General features: G+C 44.3%; 2 protein-coding genes across 3 annotated transcripts; both read left to right on the top strand.

Moving 5' to 3' along the window:
- The first annotated feature begins 217 nt into the window (after nucleotides 1–217).
- On the top strand, nucleotides 218–8899 carry cbln18 (cerebellin 18). Its single transcript, XM_056284094.1, has 6 exons — nucleotides 218–282; nucleotides 576–755; nucleotides 982–1119; nucleotides 1526–1617; nucleotides 1881–1961; nucleotides 8336–8899. Exons 1-6 carry the CDS (start codon nucleotides 246–248, stop codon nucleotides 8465–8467), a joined length of 660 nt encoding a protein of 219 aa, XP_056140069.1. The 5' UTR covers nucleotides 218–245; the 3' UTR covers nucleotides 8468–8899.
- A 3346-nt stretch (nucleotides 8900–12245) lies between these two features.
- Nucleotides 12246–21322, top strand: tagln (transgelin). 2 transcript variants are annotated; one of them, XM_056282956.1, is made up of 6 exons: nucleotides 12265–12402; nucleotides 16940–16982; nucleotides 18206–18394; nucleotides 19562–19733; nucleotides 19948–20050; nucleotides 20696–21322. In XM_056282956.1, the coding sequence occupies exons 2-6, from the start codon at nucleotides 16971–16973 to the stop codon at nucleotides 20832–20834; spliced, it is 615 nt and encodes a 204-aa protein (XP_056138931.1). In that variant the 5' UTR covers nucleotides 12265–12402; nucleotides 16940–16970; the 3' UTR covers nucleotides 20835–21322. The 2 variants fall into 2 exon arrangements, with proteins under 2 accessions (XP_056138932.1, XP_056138931.1); XM_056282957.1 differs by lacking the exon at nucleotides 16940–16982 and having other exon boundaries at nucleotides 12246–12402.
- The last annotated feature ends 257 nt before the right edge of the window (nucleotides 21323–21579 follow it).

Raw genomic sequence — 21579 nt, 5'->3', positions numbered from 1 at the left:
AATTCTATAACAAAATAAGACTTTTCCCTAATAGATTTTGCCCTAATTTTGATAGACATCTGTAGTATTAATACTGTTTTACTCTGTGATATGTTTTGAATGAGATCACTGAAATCGTATTATATGTAAAATCTTAATCTCCTGGATCGTGACTTGATTTTTTTCATATTCAGAGAATGAAGATGGTTGCATTGTCTGTTCCCTGCCTGTGGGGGGCGCTGTGTTTCTGTGCCAGTGTGACAGCCATGTCCAGCACCTTTGACATCATGAGGGAGGCCGCTCGTAAGTCTCACACACTGCCACAAAGAAGTCCTGTTCTGGAAAACCCAACTTTTGCTCGTGTTTGGCAAATAGTGGGTCTGCAACCTCGGCTGTTATGCAGCCCGAGTTCCTTTATTACATTTCTTTACCCAAATATTCATACCTCTCGTTCCTGTCTGGCCATTTCTCTCAACCAAGCATATTCTCCTACCTCTGTTTTTCTAACAACCCTTTACACCACCATTTTGAGCCCATCCTTCACCCATCTATTTCTCCTGCTCACATGTTCCTGCCCCCCCCCCCTTTCTCTCCAGTCAGCCTGGACAGTCCTCTGCCCTGTCACAACTACAACTGTGACTGCGCCTACAAGCACCAGCGGGGCTGCTGCTGCGTGGCGAACCAGGTGAACGCTCTTGAAGAGGCCACCTTTGTGAGGATGGTCGGGCTGTGGGAGCAGCTTTCCAGACTGCAGGATGATGTAGCGGAGCTTACAGGTAAACACCCACACACACTGTAAGACGGATGCACACATTGACTTGCAGATAGTAGTAGGGTAGACACACACACTCACCTGTAAAGGAACATACACAAACACATGAAAGTAGTAGAAAGAACACACTCAGACAAATGTTTCTTCGAAGCGTGATTTTATTGGTTACTAAAGTCAGAGTTGTTTTTCACTCTCCTTCGGTTCGTCTCCCCTATGTGCCTCTCTTTCAGATAACACTCAGATAGCCTTCACAGCTGTCATGGCTCCCATGCTCCAAGATAACTGCTTTGGTCCCTTCACTACGAATGTCACCATTCCCTATACCTCCATCATCCTCAATCAAGGCTATGGTTATAACCCTACTCTGGGTATGAAACATGGACACACACACACACACAACACGTACTAAAGACACAGACATTCTCTTTCTTTCACAGACATGTATCACATGGTGGTTTAGTGTTTTTCCTAAATACATGTATAACTGAACAGTGCTTGACTTCTGCTGAACACATACTACTGAACAGTGCTTGACTTCTGCTGAACACATACTAAAACATACACACACACACACACACACACATTGCCACTAGTTTCTTGCATACACAGTAACACTATTCACCTGGCAAATTTTTTTTTGTTTATGAGACTATTATACAAAGCCTGTTGTATTTATACATGTCACCTGCTATCAAATGTAAAATGTATATATGTATGTTCGCAACATCAGGGCAAAGTGGTACAATTCCTTTAGCTCTCTCCTCATCTCCGTAGGTATCTTCACTGCTCCCCGCTCCGGTATCTACGTCTTCTCCTTCACTGCCTACTCCAATGTGGGGGACCCCGAAGGGCGCCTCTACCATAAGGTAAACCATCAACGCAGGCCTGCAGACGCCTCACTGCAGCTTGTTGAGCTATATGACTGCATATTGCTTATGTAGTTCGGCAATGGAGTTTATGTAAAAGTGATGAGAGCAGTTCGGTTGTGTTTCAGGGCAAAGGTTAAGAACGTGTAACACTTTACATGTTTTGTTTTGTGTGTGTGTGTGTGTGTGTGTGTGTGTGTGTGTGTGTGTGTGTGTGTGTGTGTGTGTGTGTGTGTGTGTACACACACACATCCTCTCTAAAGGTCCAGCTGATGAAGAACGGCCAGGTGGTGGCATCGATGTGGGAGGACAACCGGGAGGACATGGAGGACAGTGGTACTCAGGTATACCAACACCTTCGTATGGTGGAAGGAGTTAACACACACCGCAAGAAACAGGACTAAAGTCACATAGTTACAAGTACAGGTAGCTGAAGTTAAATATTGTAACCAAGAAGAGTTATTGAGCCAATTGGTGTGTATTTGTGCACACGATTGTGATGATCTATTTTTTTATCCATTTTTAACAAAACATATTACTTGGGCTATAAGTGACAAAAGATAATTTGTTGAATTCTCAATGTTACATAGTGTCTGTCACTATTCAAACAAACATGAAATCAAATAAAAATATCATCACAAGCGGCAATGATCGAGGTCCAAGCCAAATGCTTGGTTTTACAGAAGAATAGAGCTTGAAAAGCAGGCAAGATAAAATTGAACAAAAGGAGGACTTGAATCCAGGACCTTTGTCCTCAGCTAAGGTGACTTACATTGTGACCCATTAAGGATGTGGTTTGATACACGCCTTCTCACATTTTGAGGGAAAAAATGACATGGGCCAAACAGGAGCATTTCAGTCAGTTTAAATTTTAAAAGTTCACAACAATTCATCTGTTGGGGATAACATTCTTAAAGAAAAAAAGAAAATCACACAGCTTCTGGAGAGATTGATAACATCGATGGGTCTGCCGCTTGGGAGAATGGCGACGCAGACAGGACAGAGGCGGGACAGCCGCTCGTGGCACAGGCATCAGGACGGCCACTCGGGGCACAGGTGTCGCAGGCGGCGGGGCAGCCGCTTGGGGCACAGGCATTGCAGGCAACGGGGCAGCTTCTTGGGGCACAGGCATCGGGGCACAGGGGTCGGGGCAGCCGCTCGGGGCACAGGCATCAGAGGCGTCGACGTGACCACTCAGAGTACAGGCATTGGATGCGGCATGACCGCTAACATCAGAGGTGGCGCGACCACTTGGGGTACAGGCATCAGAGGTGGCCGGACCGCTCAGGGAACAGGCATCAGAGACGGCCGGACCGCTCAAGGAACAGGCATCAGAGGTGGCCAGACCGCTCAGGAAACGGGCATCAGAGGCAGCCGGACCGCTCGGGGAACAGACTGCTCTGCCGACGGCTCAGGAACAGACTGGTCGTCGGCAGTGGCAGCCGACGGCTCGGGAACAGACTGGTCATCAGCAGAGACGGCTGACGGCTTGGGAACAGACTGGGTGCCGGCAGGGACCAGCCGACCACTCTGGAACTGGAGGGGTCTCCGTAGCGTGATGCTGGGCAACTGACACTGGGACGCTTGGCAGCTGACATTGTGGGATGCTCAGCAGCTGAAACTCAGGCGCACTGGGCAGCTTAGACTCGGGGCTGCTGTGGTGCTGGGCAGCAAAGACGTTGGGGAAACATGGGGAGGCCGAGATGCCGGGCTTGGGAGGATCAGGAACTGGTTAACTAAAGTACTGCCACCTGAAAAACGCTGTGAATTGGGCAAACTCAGGGTCCCTCTTCCAGATGGCTGTGAGGAGTTTAAGGAAGCCTGGCGACTCGTTCAGGAAGGTGTCCCTCGACACCCTGAAATCCTCCCAAGTGAATAGCAAGCTGAGCAAATCTGCTGGGTTCATGTTTGGTCGGATCGTATTGTCACACCCGGAGCAGGAGTTGAGGACCCAAATGCAGACAGCGGAGACAGACTGGGCAATAGCAATTCTTTAATCAAACAAACAAACAGACAGACTTACAGACAGCAATGAAGACTCAGGACAAGGCATGAAGCATCCGTCACACATACACACGTGTGTATGTGTGACGATCCGACAAAGCGCCAGGGCAGCCAGGGGGAATATATAACCTGTTGGAGAGCCAATCAGGGAAATGGGGAACAGGTGAGCAGGAATCGCAAGCCAAATGAGGGACTGGGGGTCAGGTGAGTACAGCCAGGGCAATCAGGTAAATGGGGCAATTAGGGTTACTCAGGTAAATGGGGTGCAGGTGAGCCGAAATACTAATCGGGATAGGGAACAGGTGAGCCTTGATGACCCAGACCATACAACCATGACAGCGGTATCTAGTATCTAAAGAATGTCTGTGTCAATTTTGGTGGCATTTAAATGAAGACTTGTGGAGGTATAGATATTAATTGATTTTGCACATTTTAAAAAATATAGAGTGACGACCTTCTGAATTGATCATAGGTTGCAATGAGGCAAACTTTCCCCGCACATCAGTGGATGTACTGAAAAAGTTTCAGCTCTGTACAGTGAAAATTAAATGATTTTTGGAAGGTTTGAGTGCAATATTGATGAAAATGTGATTTATGCTCATAAACCAGTCTTCTTTTTGCCAACCACAACCGAACTTTATAAAACGAGTTGAACATGATCGTAGAACATGTGGAAAAAATGTCATTCAAATCAGCACTGCTAATTATGAGATATAAAATGTTAACATTTGTGGGACCCCAGAGGTGAAGCACAATGTGCTTTAATATGTACGCTTAGTGAAAACTCCTGAACGTTTATCTCAAATTTCAGGTTTATATCTCAATGCGTTCGTGAGTTATTGCACATTTTTTGAAAATTTGCTATTTTGATAAAAATTGATTGGCTTGTATAATTGAAGTTGATTGACATATTGAAATTTCTTTAACAACTTAAGATCAGCAAAGTATGTAAATGAACCTAAGTTTTGAAACGTTTGGCCTAGCGATTTCAGACAAGAGGTCGAAAACAGGATTTTGAGAAAATAGAGAAAAAATGCAACATTTGACATTTTTAGACCAAAGTAAAGGTGCAAATGACTTGAGAGATTAAAATAATGAAAGAATTTTTATGCTAGGTCAAGCCGTTATCAAAATAATCGCAAAAACATCTACTACTACTACTTTCGGCTGCTCCCGTTAGGGGCCGCCACAGCGGATCATCCGTTTCCATTTCTTCCTGTCTTCTGCATTTTCCTCTGTCACACCAGCCACCTGCATGTTCTCCCTCACCACATCCATAAACCTCCTCTTTGGTCTTCCTCTTTTCCTCTTTCCTGGCAGCTCCATATTCAGTATCCTTCTCCCAATATAACCAGCATCTCTCCTCCACACATGTCCAAGCCATCTCAATCTTGCCTCTCTTGCTTTGTCTCCAAACCGTCCAACCTGAGCGGTCCCTCTAATATAATCGTTCCTAATCCTGTCCTCCTTCGTTCTTCTCAGTGAAAATCTTAGCATCTTCAACTCTGCCACCTCCAGCTCCGCCTCCTGTCTTTTCATCAGTGCCACTGTCTCCAAATCATATACACCATAGCTGGTCTCACACCCATCTTGTAAACCTTCCCTTTAACTCTTGCTGGTACCCTTCTGTCACAAATCACTCCTGACACTCTTTTCCACCCACTCCAACCCTGCCTGCACTCCCTTCTTCACCTCTCTACTGCACTCCCCGTTACTTTGGATAGTTGACCCCAAGTATTTAAATTCAAATGCCTTTGTCACCTCCACTCCTTGCATCCTGACCATCCCACTGTCCTCCCTCTCATTCGCGCATAGGTATTCCGTCTTGCTCCTGCTGACTTTCATTCCTCTTCTCTCCAGTGCACACCTCTACCTCTCCAGGCTCTCCTCAACCTGCATCCTACTCTCGCTACAGATCACAATGTAATCTGCGAACATCATCGTCCATGGAGACTCCTGCCTGATCTTGACCATCAACCTGTCCATCACCATTGCAAACAAGAAAGGGCTCAGAACCGATCCTTGATGTAATCCGACCTCCACCTTGAACCCATCTGTCATTCCAACCACACACCTCACCATTGTCACACTTCCCTCATACGTATCCTGCACCACTCCTACATACTTCTCTGCAACTCCTGACTTCCTCATACAATACCACACCTCCTCTCTCGGCACTCTGTCATAAGCTTTCTCTAAATCTACAAAGACACAATGCAACTCTTTCTGGCCTTCTCTATACTTCTCAATCAACATTCTCAAAACAAACATCGCATCTGTGGTGCTCTTTCATGGCATGAAACCATACTGCTGCTCGCTGATCATCACCTCTCCTCTTAACCTAGCTTCTATTACTTTTCCCCAAATCTTCATGCTGTGGCTGATCAACTTTATATCTCTGTAGTTGCTACAGTTCTGCACATCGCCCTTGTTCTTGAAAATTGGTACCAGTATGCTTCTTCTCCACTCCTCAGGCATCCTCTCACTTTCCAAGATTGTGTTAAACAATCTAGTTAAAAACTCCACTGCCATCTCTCCTAAACATCTCCATGCCTCCACAGGTATGTCATCAGGACCAACTGCCTTTCCACTCTTCATCCTCTTCATAGCTGCCCTCACTTGCTCCTTGTTAATCCACTGAACTTCCTGATTCACTATCCCTACATTATTCAAACTTCTCTCTCTCATTCTCTTCATTCATCAGCACCTCAAAGTACTCCTTCCACCTTCTCAGCACACTCCTCGCTTGTCAGCACATTTCCATCTCTATCCTTGATCGCCCTAACTTGCTGCACATCCTTTGCAGCTTGGTCCCTCTGTCTAGCCCATCAGTGCAAGTCCTTTTCTCCTTCCTTAGTGTCTAACCTGTCATACAACTCACCATACGCCTTTTCCTTTGCCTTTGCCACCTCGCTCTTTGCTTTATGCTGCATCTCCTTTTACTCCTGTCCACTTTCTTCATCTCTCTGACTATCCCACTTTTTCTTTGCCAACCTTTTCCTCTGTATAATTTGCTGTACTTCCTCATTCCACCACCAAGTCTCCTTGTCTTCCTTCCTCTGTCCTGATGACACACCAAGTACCTTCCTAGCTGTCTCCCTCACTATTTCTGCAGTGGTTGCCCAGCCATCTGGCAACTCTTCACTACCACCCAGTGCCTGTCTTAACTCCTGCCTGAACTCCACACAACAGTCTTCCTTCTTCAACTTCCACCATTTGATCTTCGGCTGTGTCTTCACTCACTTCCTCTTCTTGGTCTCCAAAGTCATCCTACAGACCACCATCCAATGCTGCCTAGTTACGTTCTCCGCTGTCACCACCTTGCAGTCTCCAATCCCTTTTAGATCGTGCCTTCTACATAAGATATAGTCCACCTGTGTGCACTTTCCTCCACTCTTGTACATCACCCTATGTTCCTCCCTCTTCTTGAAATATGTATTCGCCACAGCCATTTCACAAAATCGACCACCATCTGTCCTTCCACATTTCTCTCCTTGACTCCATACCTTCCCATCACCTCCTCATCACCTCTGTTCCCTTCACCAACATGTCCATTTAAGTCCGCTCCAATCACCACTTTCTCCTCCTTGGGTACCCTCTCCACCACGTCGTCCAACTCACTCCAGAATTCTTCTTTTTCGTCCATCTCACACCCAACTTGCGGGGCATATGTGCTGATAACATTCATCAATACACCTTCGATTTCCAGCTCCATACTCATCACTCTGTCTGACACTCTCTTCACCTCCAGCACGCTCTTAACATACTCTTCCTTCAGAATTACCCCTACCCCATTACTCCTCCCATTCACACCATGGTGGAAGAGTTTGAACCCACCTCCGATACTCCTGGCCTTACTCCCCTTCCACCTGGTCTCTTGCACACACGGTATGCCTACCTTTCTTCTTTCCATCATATCAGCCAACATTCAAAGTTCCGACTCTCATCTCCACACGCCTACCCTTCCTCCTCTCTAGCTGCCTCTGGACATGCCTTCCCCCTCTCCTTCTCCTTCACCCAACAGTAGCATAGTTTCCACCGGCACCCTGCTGGTTATCAGTACCGGTGGCGGTCGTTGGTAACCCGGGCCTCAACCAATCCGGTATGGAAATCTTATTTATGATCCGCATATTTGATTTGGCAAAGATTTTACGCCGGATGCCCTTCCTGACGCAACCCTCCCCATTTGTCCGGGCTTGGGACCGGCACAAAGAATGCACTGGCTTATGCATCCTCACCGGCTGGGTTTGATCGCAAATAATCGTAAAAACATAAACCTGATTAGTACAGTGCCACCTTGAGGTCAATGGGGTCATTTTATGTGCCTGAGTAGAGGGTGGCATTTGCAATCCACCTCCCAGTTTTCATGTTTTTGGGTCCTACAGTGTTGGTTGCCCAAACACTTTTAGCGGAGAAAAATCGTAAGAAAGAAAGAAGAAAGAATGGGAACTAAAACAATAGTGTTCCCACACCTTCGCTGCTTAGACCCCTAATAGAACAATAAATAAATGTAAGGAGGCAAAAAAAAAAAAAGAACATAAACTGAGTGACAGTATCGATAAGTGATGGCTATAAATCATTGCTGTGAGCAAATTAAAAAAGATCATTTGTAACTTCTTTCTAATGCAGTATCTGTTGTCAGTTCATGTAATAACCAGGTTACACTAATGAATAAGCCAGATTTGTCAGACAGTGTTGAATGTGTGTGTTGCAGGTGGTGTTGGTGGCTCTACGGCGAGGTGGCCAGGCATACATGCAGCTGTTGTCTGGCAGGAACCTTTGTGGGGACACCAGAGGGGACAACATCTTCTCCGGACACTTCCTTTACCCCTATGAAGAAGAGTAGCAGAGGAACAGAAGAAGAGAGAGAAGCTCTTCAAGTTTATGACCTCGAGTCCATAAATGAGTCAGTTTTATTTCAACTGCCCAGCTGGGACTGCGGGGCTCATGGAAACATACTAGTACTCTGTGTGACGATGGCGCTTCGGACGCTGGTTCATAAAGCTTTTCTGTTGTCAAGACCCCAGGTCTTTAGGAGCCCATGTTTTCAAGCAAAATATGTTATGACGTAACGCACACATGTACACAAGCACACTAAAACACTCGAAAACACACATAATGTACATATTGAGGAAACACAAAAGCATGCAAATACACATCAAAGCAAACTACACAAGTGCAATAGTGAAACCACGCCTCAACAACTTGCATTTTGCACATGAAAAAAGTGTAAAATTGTGAGGGGATTTAATTTGAGCAAAATAAAAGTGGCTTTTAATAATTGACAAACTTTTAATTCTCAGTTTACATTACTTTAATGTTCGGCCCATTTTACACACACACACACACACACTCGGACATCCATATGCTAGCAATGAAAATGGGTAGATGTCCAGACTTCAAATATTTATTTAGACATGAGTCATATCATAAAGCCCCTGGCCTATGATGACATTGTGTAGCACTGTAAACATGTGCCTTCCATGGCACTCCATTATACCTGATTATAAATCAAAGCATGGCTGGGGGGTAAGAAAATGTCTTTAGTGGCATAAACACATACCAATGTACAAGCTGGAGAGCTGACAAACATACACACACAACTGACAGTGTATATAATTTTACCCATGCTCCTGCACACACACACACTCACACACACATGCACACTGAGACATGAAAACCATTTCTTCAGTGAGTTTAATAGAACTACAGTGCATCTGGAAAGTATTCACACCCCTTCACTTTCCCCACATTTTTTTATGTTACAGCCTTATTCCAAAATGGATTAAATTCCTTTTTTTTCTCATCAATCTACACACAATACCCCATAATGACAAAAGTGAAAAAGGTATTGTAGAATTTTTTTGCAGATTTAATAAAAATAAAAAACTGAAATATTGCATGTACATAAGTTTTCACATCCTTTACTCAGTACTTGGTTGAGGCACCCTTGGCAGCGATTACAGCCTCAAGTCTTCTTGGGTCTGAAGTTACAAGCTTGGCACACCTATATTTGGGATATTTCTCCCATTCTTCTCTGCAGATCCTCTCGAGCTCTGTAAGGTTAGATGGGGTGCATCGCTGCACAGCTATTTTCAGGTCTTTCCAGAGATGTTCAATGGGGTTCAAGTCTGGGCTTTGGCTGGGCCACTCAAGGACATTCACAGACTTGTCCTGAAGCCACTCCTTCGTTGTCTTGGCTGTGTCCTTAGGGTCGTTGTCGTGTTGAAAGGTAAACCTTCGCCCCAGTCTGAGGTCCTGAGCGCTCTGGAGCAGGTTTTAATCAAGGATCTCTCTGTACTTTGCTCCATTCATCTTTCCCTCGATCCTGACTAGTCTCCCAGTTCCTGCCGCTGAAAAACATCCCCACAGCATGATGCTGCCACCACCGTGCTTCACTGTAGGGATGGTATTAGCAAGGTGATGAGAGGTGCCTGGTTTCCTCCAGACGTGACGTTTGGCATTCAGGCCAAAGCGTTCAATCTTGGTTTCATCAGACCAGAGAATCTTGTTTCTCATGGTCTGAGAGTCCTTTAGGTGCTTTCTGGCAAACTCCAAGCAGGCTGTCATGTGCCTTTTACTGAGCAGAGGCTTCCGTCTGGCCACTCTACCATAAAGGCCTGATTGGCGGAGTGCTGCAGAGATGGTTGTCCTTCTGGAAGGTTCTCCCATCTCCACAGAGGAACGCTGCAGCTCTGTCAGAGTGACCATCGGGTTCTTGGTCACCTCCCTAACCAAGGCCCTTCTCCCCCGATTGCTCAGTTTGGCTGGGCGGCCAGCTCTAGGAAGAGTCCTGGTGGATCCAAACTTCTTCCATTTATGAATGATGGAGACCACTGTGCTCTTCGGGACCTTCAAAGCTGTAGAACTGTTTTTGCACCCTTCCCCAGATCTGTGCCTCGATACAATCCTGTCTCGGAGGTCCACAGACAATTCCTTTGACTTCATGGCTTGGTTTCTGTTCTGACATGCACTGTCAACAGTGGGACCTTATATAGACAGGTGTGTGCCTTTCCAAATCATGTCCAATCAATTGAATTTACTACAGGTGGACTCCAATCAAGATGTAGAAACATCTCAAGGATGATCGGTGGAAACAAGATGAACCTGAGCTCAATTTTGAGTGTCATAGCAAAGGATGTGAATACTTATGTACATGCAGTATTTCAGTTTTTTATTTTTAATAAATTTGCAAAAATTTCTACAAAACCTTTTTCGCTTTTTCCTTATGGGGTATTGTGTGTAGATTGATGAGAAAAAAAAGGAATTTAATCCATTTTGGAATAAGGCTGTAACATAAAATGTGGTGAAAGTGAAGGGGTGTGAATACTTTCTGGATGCACTGTATGTGAGTTAGGCCGGTATTGGATTTACTGCATGGTATGAATCTGAGCCTTTTCTCTCACACCTCATTGATATTAATACTTACTTAGATCCATATGGTGTTCAATTGCTGCTGAGGAATGTCATGTTTGGTGAACAATAATTTCTTCAGTTTAATACCATCATAGGCTCTGTGGCACATCCGAAAGGTGAGGGAAGACTAGCTGACATCACCTATGGCTAAAGATGAATGATACAATAAGCCAAGACTGCCCTGTGCAGATCTGCTGGACACACACACACACACACACACACACAAACATTTACACAGCGGGAGTGTAGCTGTGGATGAGGATGCAGGACACAGAGGACTTAAATGGTGTTCTCTGTCTGGATGATGTGGTGACGCCACCATTCCTGTTATCCATATCTGTCAAACTCCCCCATTCCTTTTCTACATTGCTCTCCTCCGTTTGGTCCTTCCCTTGTTCCTTCCTTACTTCCTGCCGTCCTTCCTTTGTTTGTCTTTGTTCATTTGTTTGTTTGTTCACTCCTTCTATCCTTCTCTCATTAAAATCCTTCTTCCGTGCTTCTTTCCTTCCTTCCATCCTTTCTTCCTTTTCTCTTCCTTTCATTCTTACTTGATTTGTTTGTTTGCTCCTTCCTTCCCATCCTTTCATTTGCTCCTTCCTCCCTTCCATCCTTCCTACCTTCCTTTTCTATTTCTTCCTTCTACTTAGCTACACTTGCAAATCAACTGCAAGAGGAGTGAAGTGCAGAAGTGTGTGTCATGGAAATATCCTTTGTTGGGTTTTTGACCTTGGCAACGCAGTGTATGGACATTAACTTAGGGCTGTGCCCTCTATTACCCCTCTTCTTTTCTCCATCACCCATCTCTCTCTCTGTGTCCTACTGTTTACATCCCTCCTCCTCCTCTCACTCTCTCCCTTCTCTCCCTCTCCCTGCCCCTCCTCCCCTCCCTCTTGCAGTAAGTTTGAAGTGGGAGGGGTGTGGTGAAAGTATTTGTAGAATTCCTACTGACCAAACCAAAAGCCGTCTGGCTGCTCCCTCTCCATGAGACCGCTCTACCCAAATAAGGCTTGGCTTTTTTACCAGGTCGAGAGAGCGAGAGAGCAACAGAGAGAGAGAGAGAGAGAGAGAGAGCGAGAGAGGGAGAAAGGCCAAGCCCTTTTAAGGATGCAGTTTCCTTTTTCCTTCCTTCTCACCCTCCTTTCTGTCATACTCTCTCTCTCTCTCTCTCTCTCTCTCTCTCTCTCTCTCTCTCTCTCTCTCTCAGACTGGTGAAGTCATTTGGCCTCTTCTGGTCCTTTTAAGTCTGCACTTTTCAGAGGGAGGACCCTGAGAATCGTATACAAACTCTTAGTCAAACAGCCACACTTGCCCCTACACACACTCGAGGCCCGCAGAGGACTGACTCTTCACCTATCCTTTCACACAGTAAGTATGCCTTTCTTTTACTCCTACATAATTTGAGGTTGCCGTGCCGAATGCCAGACATTCAGCCAGGCATAAAGAATGACTCAGCCGGCTGGTCATTAATTCAGTCAGGCCTTTGTTCAGTCAATCGGTTGATCTGGGAATATACTAGATTCAGCAAGTCAGTCAATCAGTCAGTCAAATTTGCATATGTTATTGGTGTCCTTGTTTGACTGAGCCACATTATATATACATATGCCTTTTATCAAACTGTTCTGACAAAGTGGAACATAAAATATAGTGGAGCCTTATAAGAATTAAAGCATTTAGACTGGACAAAGGACAGAGAAAAAGTCAGTATGAAATTACTGAGGGCTTGATGCAGAATGAGTCAAAAAGTATGTTTTTCACATTGTGAAAAACACATCACATTGTGTTTATCATATTGTTTCTCAAGCATATTCAGTTATCCTGTAGTGACATCCTGTGATGTGTCACATAATCCGTCCAGTGTGGCTATCTTGTCAGTGAGAATACTGTAATATGATTTATGTTAAATATGAATCACTGGTCATTGGATACAAACACATCTTTTAATATTTACTGTCCTGTTCTAGTATCTCTTGCAACATGTGTCGAATTCATTGGATTGTACCTCAGGAGTAGATGACTCCTGACTCCTAACAGGATCTTACCTTACTGCAGGATTAACCTGTGAGCCATTTCTCTGTTACATAATTCACTTTAGAAATTAGATGGGGCTTTCTATGTGCTCTCTGCGGAGCAAAGCCAAACGAAACTGAGGGGTAAGGTAGAGGCTGTAACACGGTCTACATATGAACGTGTAAAACTTGATAACTTGATAACAAACGATCCATTCCAATACCCAGTTTATGGGAAACCTGCAAGCTACTAAATCATGAAGTGGGGATGCATTTTTCAACTAAAGGAGTGATCTCCACCAGGTGTACGTATCTCCCCCTCTTTTTTCGCCTACTGAGAGAAGGGAAATATATGCACACACAGACAGAAAAAAGTGTTTTTCCTGCCATTATAAGACTTTTGCACAGCGCCCAAGTCAATTGAACTGGAAATATGAAAAAAAACTAGTTTATGATATATAGCTTCAAGCTAAAAAAAAAATCTACCTAATTAAAACGTTTTGCCTGTCAGTCTGTGGATGTGCAGCCTCCTAGGTGGACCCTCGCATGAATACGACAAAGTCTGACATGAAATGACAGTGATCAAGCTATCATAATTTCAAAGCATTTATAAGACTTCAAATGTGTTTAACTGTCGCGGTTTTCATGATATAACATGAATCAAGGCGAATGGCTGCTCTGCTGATTGACTTTCATCCATAAAACAACGGTAAGACAACACAGCTCAGCCATGGGAAATGTTTTGCTGTAGCTATTGATATGATTTCCAGCTGACTGATTAATCCTACTCTTGAAATTGTATTTTTATAGTGGCGTTTTAACATTGGATACTATGGCACTTCCGCGTGGCGGCCAAGTGAATAAGACGAATTATTTTTTGGTCATCCGGTGTTCCTCCAGTTCTTCTGTGCTGAGATCAGCGGTGAATGATTTGCTAGCTTGCGAAATACGATTGACTTCTCGTTTACTTTCACCCGAATACATAATGTTTTGGTTTCGATCACTGCACGATTTGAATCAACCATAGTAGGTGTGAGTTGCGCTTGCACACGGTTGACAGCGCGGGCAGCGACGGAGAGTAGCGTTGGTCGAGCGAGCTAGAGAGTGGATGGAAAGAGGGAGCGGCGATAGCAAGAACAAACGTTTTACGAAGGTTTGTGACTCACTACAACTTCATCATACAGTCATAACAGTGCGGGGGGGGGGGGGATTAGGCTGATAGGTCCAGTGGTTTGCGAGATTAGCCGCAGACAGACACACACATGTGACCAAACGTATAACATCTACACGCAACCTACACGCAACGGCGTGGCGGAGATAATGAAGACAATTCAATTATACAGACAGGCTGGCAGATATGGATCAATTTATGAAAAAATTAAGGTTGTGTAAACTACTAATAAGACACGTTAGTCCCTAGCTAACGGGTCTGATCCGTTAGCCGAGCGGTTAGTGATGTCGCCTTGTGGTGCAGTACACCCTGTATCGAATCCCGCACCGGGCAAGAAAATAACCGGTTACACTTGGGTAACCCAGCAGTTACTTAGTCAGTTGATTTGGCATTAATAGGTATATCGTCTCTTTAAGAGTCCCGACCGTGAGCACAGCTTTACAGCTGTAGAGTGGGGATCTCACAGCGAGAGAGTTTGCAGCTTCAATTGCCTAAATGAGAGAAGAAGAAGAGAGACGACTAGCCAAGTCAAGCCGCAAACTCTCTCGCTGTGAGATCCCCACTCTACAACTGTAAAGCGGTGCTCACGGTCGGGACTCCCAAAGAGACAGTGTGTACCTATTAACGCCGCTGGGTTACATCAGCAGGGCAGAAATATTAAGATAGAAGTGATAAAAAAAGATTTGAAGCCTTGCTGTCCATGGAAGACAGCCAAAACATTCAGTTTCCATCTGTTTCCCCATGAATACGGGTGAAGTAAATAACCAAGGCCTGCAGGGTGGGGGGTTAATGGTGAAACCACGGCAGTTTCAACAGTAGCTTCGGGCCTGCATTATCTTGGGGGAAGTCCGACAGGATGGATTAACTTGCTAAGTAGCGTCAACAGGAGCAGATAACGCTATCTATACATCCAGCACACACAGAGCAGAATGGAGAGGCACAGTTATTTCAAAGCCCTACAGCAGGAATGAACTGCTGCCATTTGCAGTCAGCTGCATCAGAGAGGACTCAACACACATAGTCTTTTCTACAAGTGTATGTAGAAAGGACTCTACACACTTGTTGGGCACTGGTGGCGTTACACAAAATGGCACAGTATTCTCTACCGATAATATACACCAGGGCAATGTAATGAAAGGGCTCAAACACATAGCTTTTTAGACAATCTACTTTAGATAACACAGTGTATCTACACAATTCATTGGCAGCAGCATTCCTGTATCAAATCATCATGCAGTGGGTTGGCTGGTTAATTTCCAATACAGACTTGGCCACATGATGTCACATCCTCACAGCCTGCCACAGTTCACCACACTGACCACAGCCCTCGCACTGGTTTCCTGTCCTGGCATTAGACAGCGTAACCATGGTGATGTCGAAACAGACCAGTAACAACAAAGATTGGGGAGGATGGATTGAGAGACGACGGAAACGATGTCATATTGTTCAAATACAGTTCATTGAAAGTGGTTCTTCAACAGCTTTGCTTGCTTGAAAACTCTTTAAAAAGTAGCATTCTCTGAAAATGACATTTTTGAGAGTTGGTAATACTGTGTTGTTTGTATGGTGAACAGCATTCTTTTCGATTAGAATGATTAATGAGACCAATGTTTTAAGACAGAGGAGAAGCTTGTCTGCCAAGTTAATAGTCCCGGGCTTTAGTCCCGAACCTAATAACAAGTCTCCAGCCACACATAAATGTCAGAAATAGAAACTGGGGCCTAAATGTCTTATTTGACCTCCTGAGTAGTTATGTGATCTTTACATGGCTGGTTTGAGGTAGAGGAAGATAGTGATTCAGGAGAGAGATAGAGAGAAACAAGTGATGACTGAGTCCTCTCTTCTCTTCTCTTGACATAGAGAGCAATGAGTGCATATTATCATGAATGTTGTCTCTCCAAAACGTGTGCAATTTGTAATTTTGGGGGTTAATGACTCAATGGAAAAAAACAACTTCCGAACATTCCAGACAAGGCAATCTGTTGTTATGTTTCTGTAATAATGGACATCAGCCAGGCTAACTAAGGGTATGAGTGTGTGTGTGTGTGATTCAGAGAGAGAGAGAGAGAGAGAGAGAGAGAGAGAGAGAGAGAGAGAGAGAGAGAGAGAGAGAGAGAGAGGGAGAGAGAGAGAGAGAGTCAAACAAAGAAAAAGAGAAAGACATAAAGAGAAAATTGCTAAATTTGTGGCAATGGGTAAGTAAGTAAATGTGTTGCCATACATATGTGTTTGATTTCTTGTGGGGTGGAAAAAAACACTGGGAAAGGAGGAAATATGAGACCAGGTTGGTGGTCAAACTGTGTGGACAGCCCTGGCAGCAGTCCGTCAATGCCATCAACACATAGACTTCAGTATGCTGGCTACTATCTGTCTGTCACTTTGTTGTGTTGAATAGCCTGGACATTAGTGAAGTGGCAAGCTTATTTAAAAAAAAAATCTGGGCTCAGTCTTGGCCCAACTTGGCATTCTGTCAGGTTATGTAACTAAAAGAAACCACAGCAGAGACTATGGGCCAGAGAATACACTGGGTGGGTGGAAAATCACATTTTTCATCTTAAAAAAGCAAAATGTGCAGTTTATTGCTAATACAGCTTTTTGTATTGCTGCCTTTGACAAAAACACTTCATAAACTCAGGCATCACCAGGCCTGCGGTGCAATACATCAGATAATCTCTGGGTTGTAACTTTTAACATTTGAACTTTGAACCCTCCTCCTCATCTCCAGGAACAGGAAGTTGAAGTGACCTGACATCAAGATGGCAACAAAGGTGACGGTGCAGACAGCGCACTTATATGGGCTTTGCATTTGGCTGTTGGCCCAGAGGCTATACAAAAGCAAAGACGAGAAATAAAAAAGTGCTAGCAATGATGCCAGTGTGCATGTGATGAGAGAGGAAAAGCAAGAGAGAATGTGTGAAGGAGAAGTGTAAGAAAATCACCCTGGCTGTTAAAGAGCTCCCATTGGACACTACTTGGTCTCAGACACTGGTCATGATAGACCATGGTGGTGTGCATTTGGAGACACAAGGCTACTCATGCAAAAAAATAATCTGTGTTGGTTGATCAAAGGTACTCAACTTGAGTGCTGAGCATCTGTGCTTACAGACACGCCTTTGTTACATGCATGTCAACAGTATGTATTTGTTAATGTGCAGGGTATATGTGTTTTTGCAGCCACATTATTTGCTTGCCTCTGCATGTTTGTGCCTTTAGCAATGTCCGAATATAAAACTTCCAGGTTGAGCAGTTGGCTAGAATTTGTATCAACTGAAAACCAACTTGTGAAAAAAAGGTAGATACTAGAATGTCCATGTATATCATATATATAATACAGTGAGTCAAGTAAATTCTTTATGGGACAGTACAAGCCTGTTTCATGCCATAAGCAATCATCAGCTGTCAATAAAGCTAATGATGCATATATATATATATATATATATATATATATATATGTGCACACACACACACACTCACACACACACACACACACACACAAAGATTAGAAATAGATCTCAACAATAGTAAGAACACAGTCTGTTTGCAGTAGAAAAAGGATTGGACCAAAAGTGATCATTGGCATACCTATACATACACATCGCTGTAATGGGAGAGAAGACAGAAAACATTTGAAGACGTTGCTGGGAGGGATTACCCTGTTTTATAGAGAGCCTTGTTCTGGAGTTAAATTCATGCCAGAATCCCATCCCTGTTGACATTGTAGAGGTCTGTCTGTTATCAATATTAACATATTGCTTGATCTTTAATCTTCTCCCTCCCTGCATTCCTCCACCCTTGCCTCACTTCTGTCTTCCTTGACGCCTTTTTTCCTACTCTGTTCTTCCCTGCCTCCCGTCCAACATCTCCAACCACCCATCGCTTCAAAATGGGCTCAATCCACATTTCTCTCTCTCTCTCTCTCTCTCTCTCTCTCTCTCTCTCTCTCTCTCTCAATCTTCCTTTCCTTCCTTCATTTTCACCCCTTCTCACCCAGGGAGTCACCATGGCTAACAAGGGTCCATCATACGGCTTGAGCCGGCAGGTGCAGGATAAGATTGACAGCAAGTATGACCCCGAGCTGGAGCAGATCCTAGTGGAGTGGATCAGCCTCCAGTGTGGCTCCTCTGTGGGCAAGCCCGAGGCAGGAAAACATGGCTTCCAAACCTGGCTCAAAGACGGATGTGTGAGTAGTTCACTTACTGTGGTTGAGTTGTTAGTAATAGCCACTAAGATCTTTGTTTTCGCTAGATACCATCTTGAGGAGGTTTTAAAGTGCTTGGTGACTATCTAGACCTGGGCATTTGCAAAATTCCCACCCGTCCACGAGCTTCTCTCTTTTGTTAGGACTGACACATCCAGTCATTAGTTATGATCATTAAAAAGCTCGCAACACTTGTGCCTGCCTTGGGTCACACCAGCCTTGCTAGTTAAGACTACCCAAAGATGAGACCAAGTCCAGACCAAGTCTTTATGGGAACTGATCTGAGTCAAGTCCGGGACTTAAAGGTGGCGAGTCCAACTTCAGACAATGGGGCCAAAACTTCTGTAAAGACTGAAACAAGAACAGGGCATGTCCAATTAAACAACATGACTGTAATTGCAGTTGTCTACCAAAGTCAACATTGCATAACATTGTAATAGTCATTTAGTTTTATTTCTACCTCTACCAAGAAAAGAATGTTTCAGATTTCAATTTTCAAATGTTTGAGACATAAATTAATATTATCAGTAAAGGGAAAATTAGATGATACTTCACTGATCTCCTCAGGAGAAGTGTGATGTTTAAAGAAAAAAATAAAAATGAACAATTCAAGTCTTATACTTGACTGGCCTTGAAAAATTATCACGAGCCCGCAATGTCTGAGAATAAGTGACATCAGAGTCATTATGGTGTGAAGTCTGAGACGAGACTTTTAAAATGTGGACCCAAGAGTGAGTCTATAGTCGAGTACTACAATCCTAGGTATGAATTAAACGTAGCATTAAAATGCAACGTAGGTATGTATTAAATTGTATGCTACAAGGATGCTATGTGGCGCTTTGAAACAAAAAAATACCAGACAGACAGTTTTAACATGTTCATTTTAAAATGACGGAGACATTCTGCATATTCTGTTGGCATGCCCAGCCGTTGCTCTTCCATGCTTCCAAGAAAAACAAATGCTCTCTGCCAAATGAAATTGCCCTATGCCAAGAATAACAAGCACACTGAACAAGCTGAACGGGTAATCAGAGCAGGTCATATATTCATGTCGTCTTACCCCAAGGTGAATGTTATTCTTTTTTTTTTACCCTCTCTTTCCTGTCTTCTATTCTCTCTCCTCTCTCCTCTATTTTCCTCCACCCGTAGGTGCTGAGTGAACTGATCAACAGTCTGTTCACCGGGGACAAGCCAGTGAAGAAAATCCAGAGCTCCTCCATGGCCTTCAAACAGATGGAGCAGATATCTCAGTTCCTAAATGCAGCTGAGAAGTACGGTGTCACCAAGACTGACATGTTCCAGACTGTGGACCTCTGGGAAGGTCAGAAGGGTTTCCCATTTCATATGTTTTCATTAATTTTTTCATGAAGAAACTGTCTATACTTTAAAGGGCCGGCTAGTTTGCATGGTGGTAGTGAGCTCGCCTGTGCATTGTTTTGAAGAGGGGTATTTAAATAGATACATGAACACATAGGTTTCAATAGCCACCGTGCTGCCAACTTGACTGATTCTGCTTAATATGCACACTGTGATAGGTAAAGACCTGGCAGCAGTGCAGAGGACCCTGTCGGCTCTTGGCAGTTTGGCTGTCACCAAGGATGAAGGCACCTACAATGGGGACCCTAACTGGTTCTTCAAGTGAGTCTCATGCAGAAAATAAGCACCTAGCTACCCTTTGGACTCTATTGAGCATCAGAATCTGACACCTTGAATTTCAAATAAACAAACATGATCTTAATATGCATAAGTTAATATATCAATTGCAATGTTAAACATTTTAAAAGTGCAGATGTAGGCATCCGGGTAGTGTAGTGGTCTATTCCATTGCCTACCAACACAGGGATCGCTGGTTTGAATCCCTGCGTTACCTCCGGCTTGGTCGAGCGTCCCTACAGACACAGTTAGCCTTGTCTGTGGGTGGGAAGCTGGGTGTAGGTATGTGTCCTGGTCGCTACACTAGCACCTCCTCTGGTCGGTCGGGGCGCCTGTTCGGGGGGGGGACTGGGGGGAATAGCGTGACCCTCCCATGCCCTATGTCCACCTGGTGAAACTCCTCACTGTCAGGTGAAAAGAAGTGGCTGGCGACTCCACATGTAGCAGAGGAAGCATGTGGTGGTCCGCAGGCCTCCCCGGATTGGCAGAGGGGGTGGAGCAGAGATCTGGATGGCTCGGAAAATGGGTAATTGGAGAGAAAAGGAGGGGGGGAAAGCCAAAAAAAAAGTTCAGATGCAAAACTTTTGATGCCTTTAAAAAAATTTCTTACTTGCCATTCATACCATCCAGGAAATCGCAGGAGAACAAGCGTGATTTCAGTGAGGACCAGCTGAAGGCGGGGAAAAGCGTGATTGGCCTACAGATGGGATCCAACAAGGGAGCTTCTCAGGAGGGTATGAGTTATGGACGACCCCGGCAGATCCTCTGAAATCACTGAGACACAGACACCCAAGACCTCTTCATGCCCATTTAGATCCTTTTAGAGCCTGTAGAGTCTAGCTGGTCCCCCACCTACACTTTTTTCCCTCTCCAAAACCCAAGCTGCCCCCCCCATTCCCTTTCTGCTTTAGAATGGAGCTGCTCTTTATACCATTAGGTTACTGATGTTCTAAATACCCCACTTTAGTGTCCTACTCTCTTAGAACTGCTCACATTGACCTTTGCTGCCATTGCAAAGCTCACCCTGCTTTGTCTCTCATTAGGTCAGGATCCATAAAACAATCAATGTAGCCGTAGCTGTACCCGACAACCAGACCCAGCTGCTGGATAAAGAAAAAAAAAAAAAAAACACAAAAAAAAACAGCAGATAGATGTAGTTAGTTCTCTTGCTTCGGATGTAAAATAAAAACTCTCCAAGATTGTGTGCCGAAGACAAGTTATTCCTATGCAAATTGTTAATAAAGACTAAGAAACACAGGTCATATTCCATATTATTGATTAGCTCTTATATTCCAAAAATGTCTACATTATTGCATCTGTTTTCTGAATAACACATTGATCTGGAATCCGAATACTGAATGTCTCAAGCCTTAAGACGGATGTTCTATGCAAATTGAGAGATGATACTATATGTGGCATACAAGTGCTTGTCAGTGAAACGGTAACAATATTGACCACTTTCTGCAGTATGCTACATCTGCTGTATCAACTCCAGTATTTTTGTACATTGTCTT

The sequence above is a fragment of the Lampris incognitus genome, chromosome 7, assembly GCF_029633865.1.
Source record: "Lampris incognitus isolate fLamInc1 chromosome 7, fLamInc1.hap2, whole genome shotgun sequence".
Classification (NCBI taxonomy): domain Eukaryota; kingdom Metazoa; phylum Chordata; class Actinopteri; order Lampriformes; family Lampridae; genus Lampris; species Lampris incognitus.
This window is presented reverse-complemented; position numbering and strand designations above follow the sequence as displayed.

Excerpts from the sequence above, each read along its gene's own strand:
- cbln18 (XM_056284094.1), top strand. The coding sequence starts at position 246 with ATGTCCAGCACCTTTGACATCATGAGGGAGGCCGCTC. Across the intron at positions 756-981 it reads TGATGTAGCGGAGCTTACAG|ATAACACTCAGATAGCCTTC; the intron begins GTAAACACCCAC and ends CCTCTCTTTCAG. Across the intron at positions 1,120-1,525 it reads TGGTTATAACCCTACTCTGG|GTATCTTCACTGCTCCCCGC; the intron begins GTATGAAACATG and ends TCATCTCCGTAG.
- tagln (XM_056282956.1), top strand. Across the intron at positions 19,734-19,947 it reads GACTGTGGACCTCTGGGAAG|GTAAAGACCTGGCAGCAGTG; the intron begins GTCAGAAGGGTT and ends ACACTGTGATAG. Across the intron at positions 20,051-20,695 it reads GACCCTAACTGGTTCTTCAA|GAAATCGCAGGAGAACAAGC; the intron begins GTGAGTCTCATG and ends CATACCATCCAG.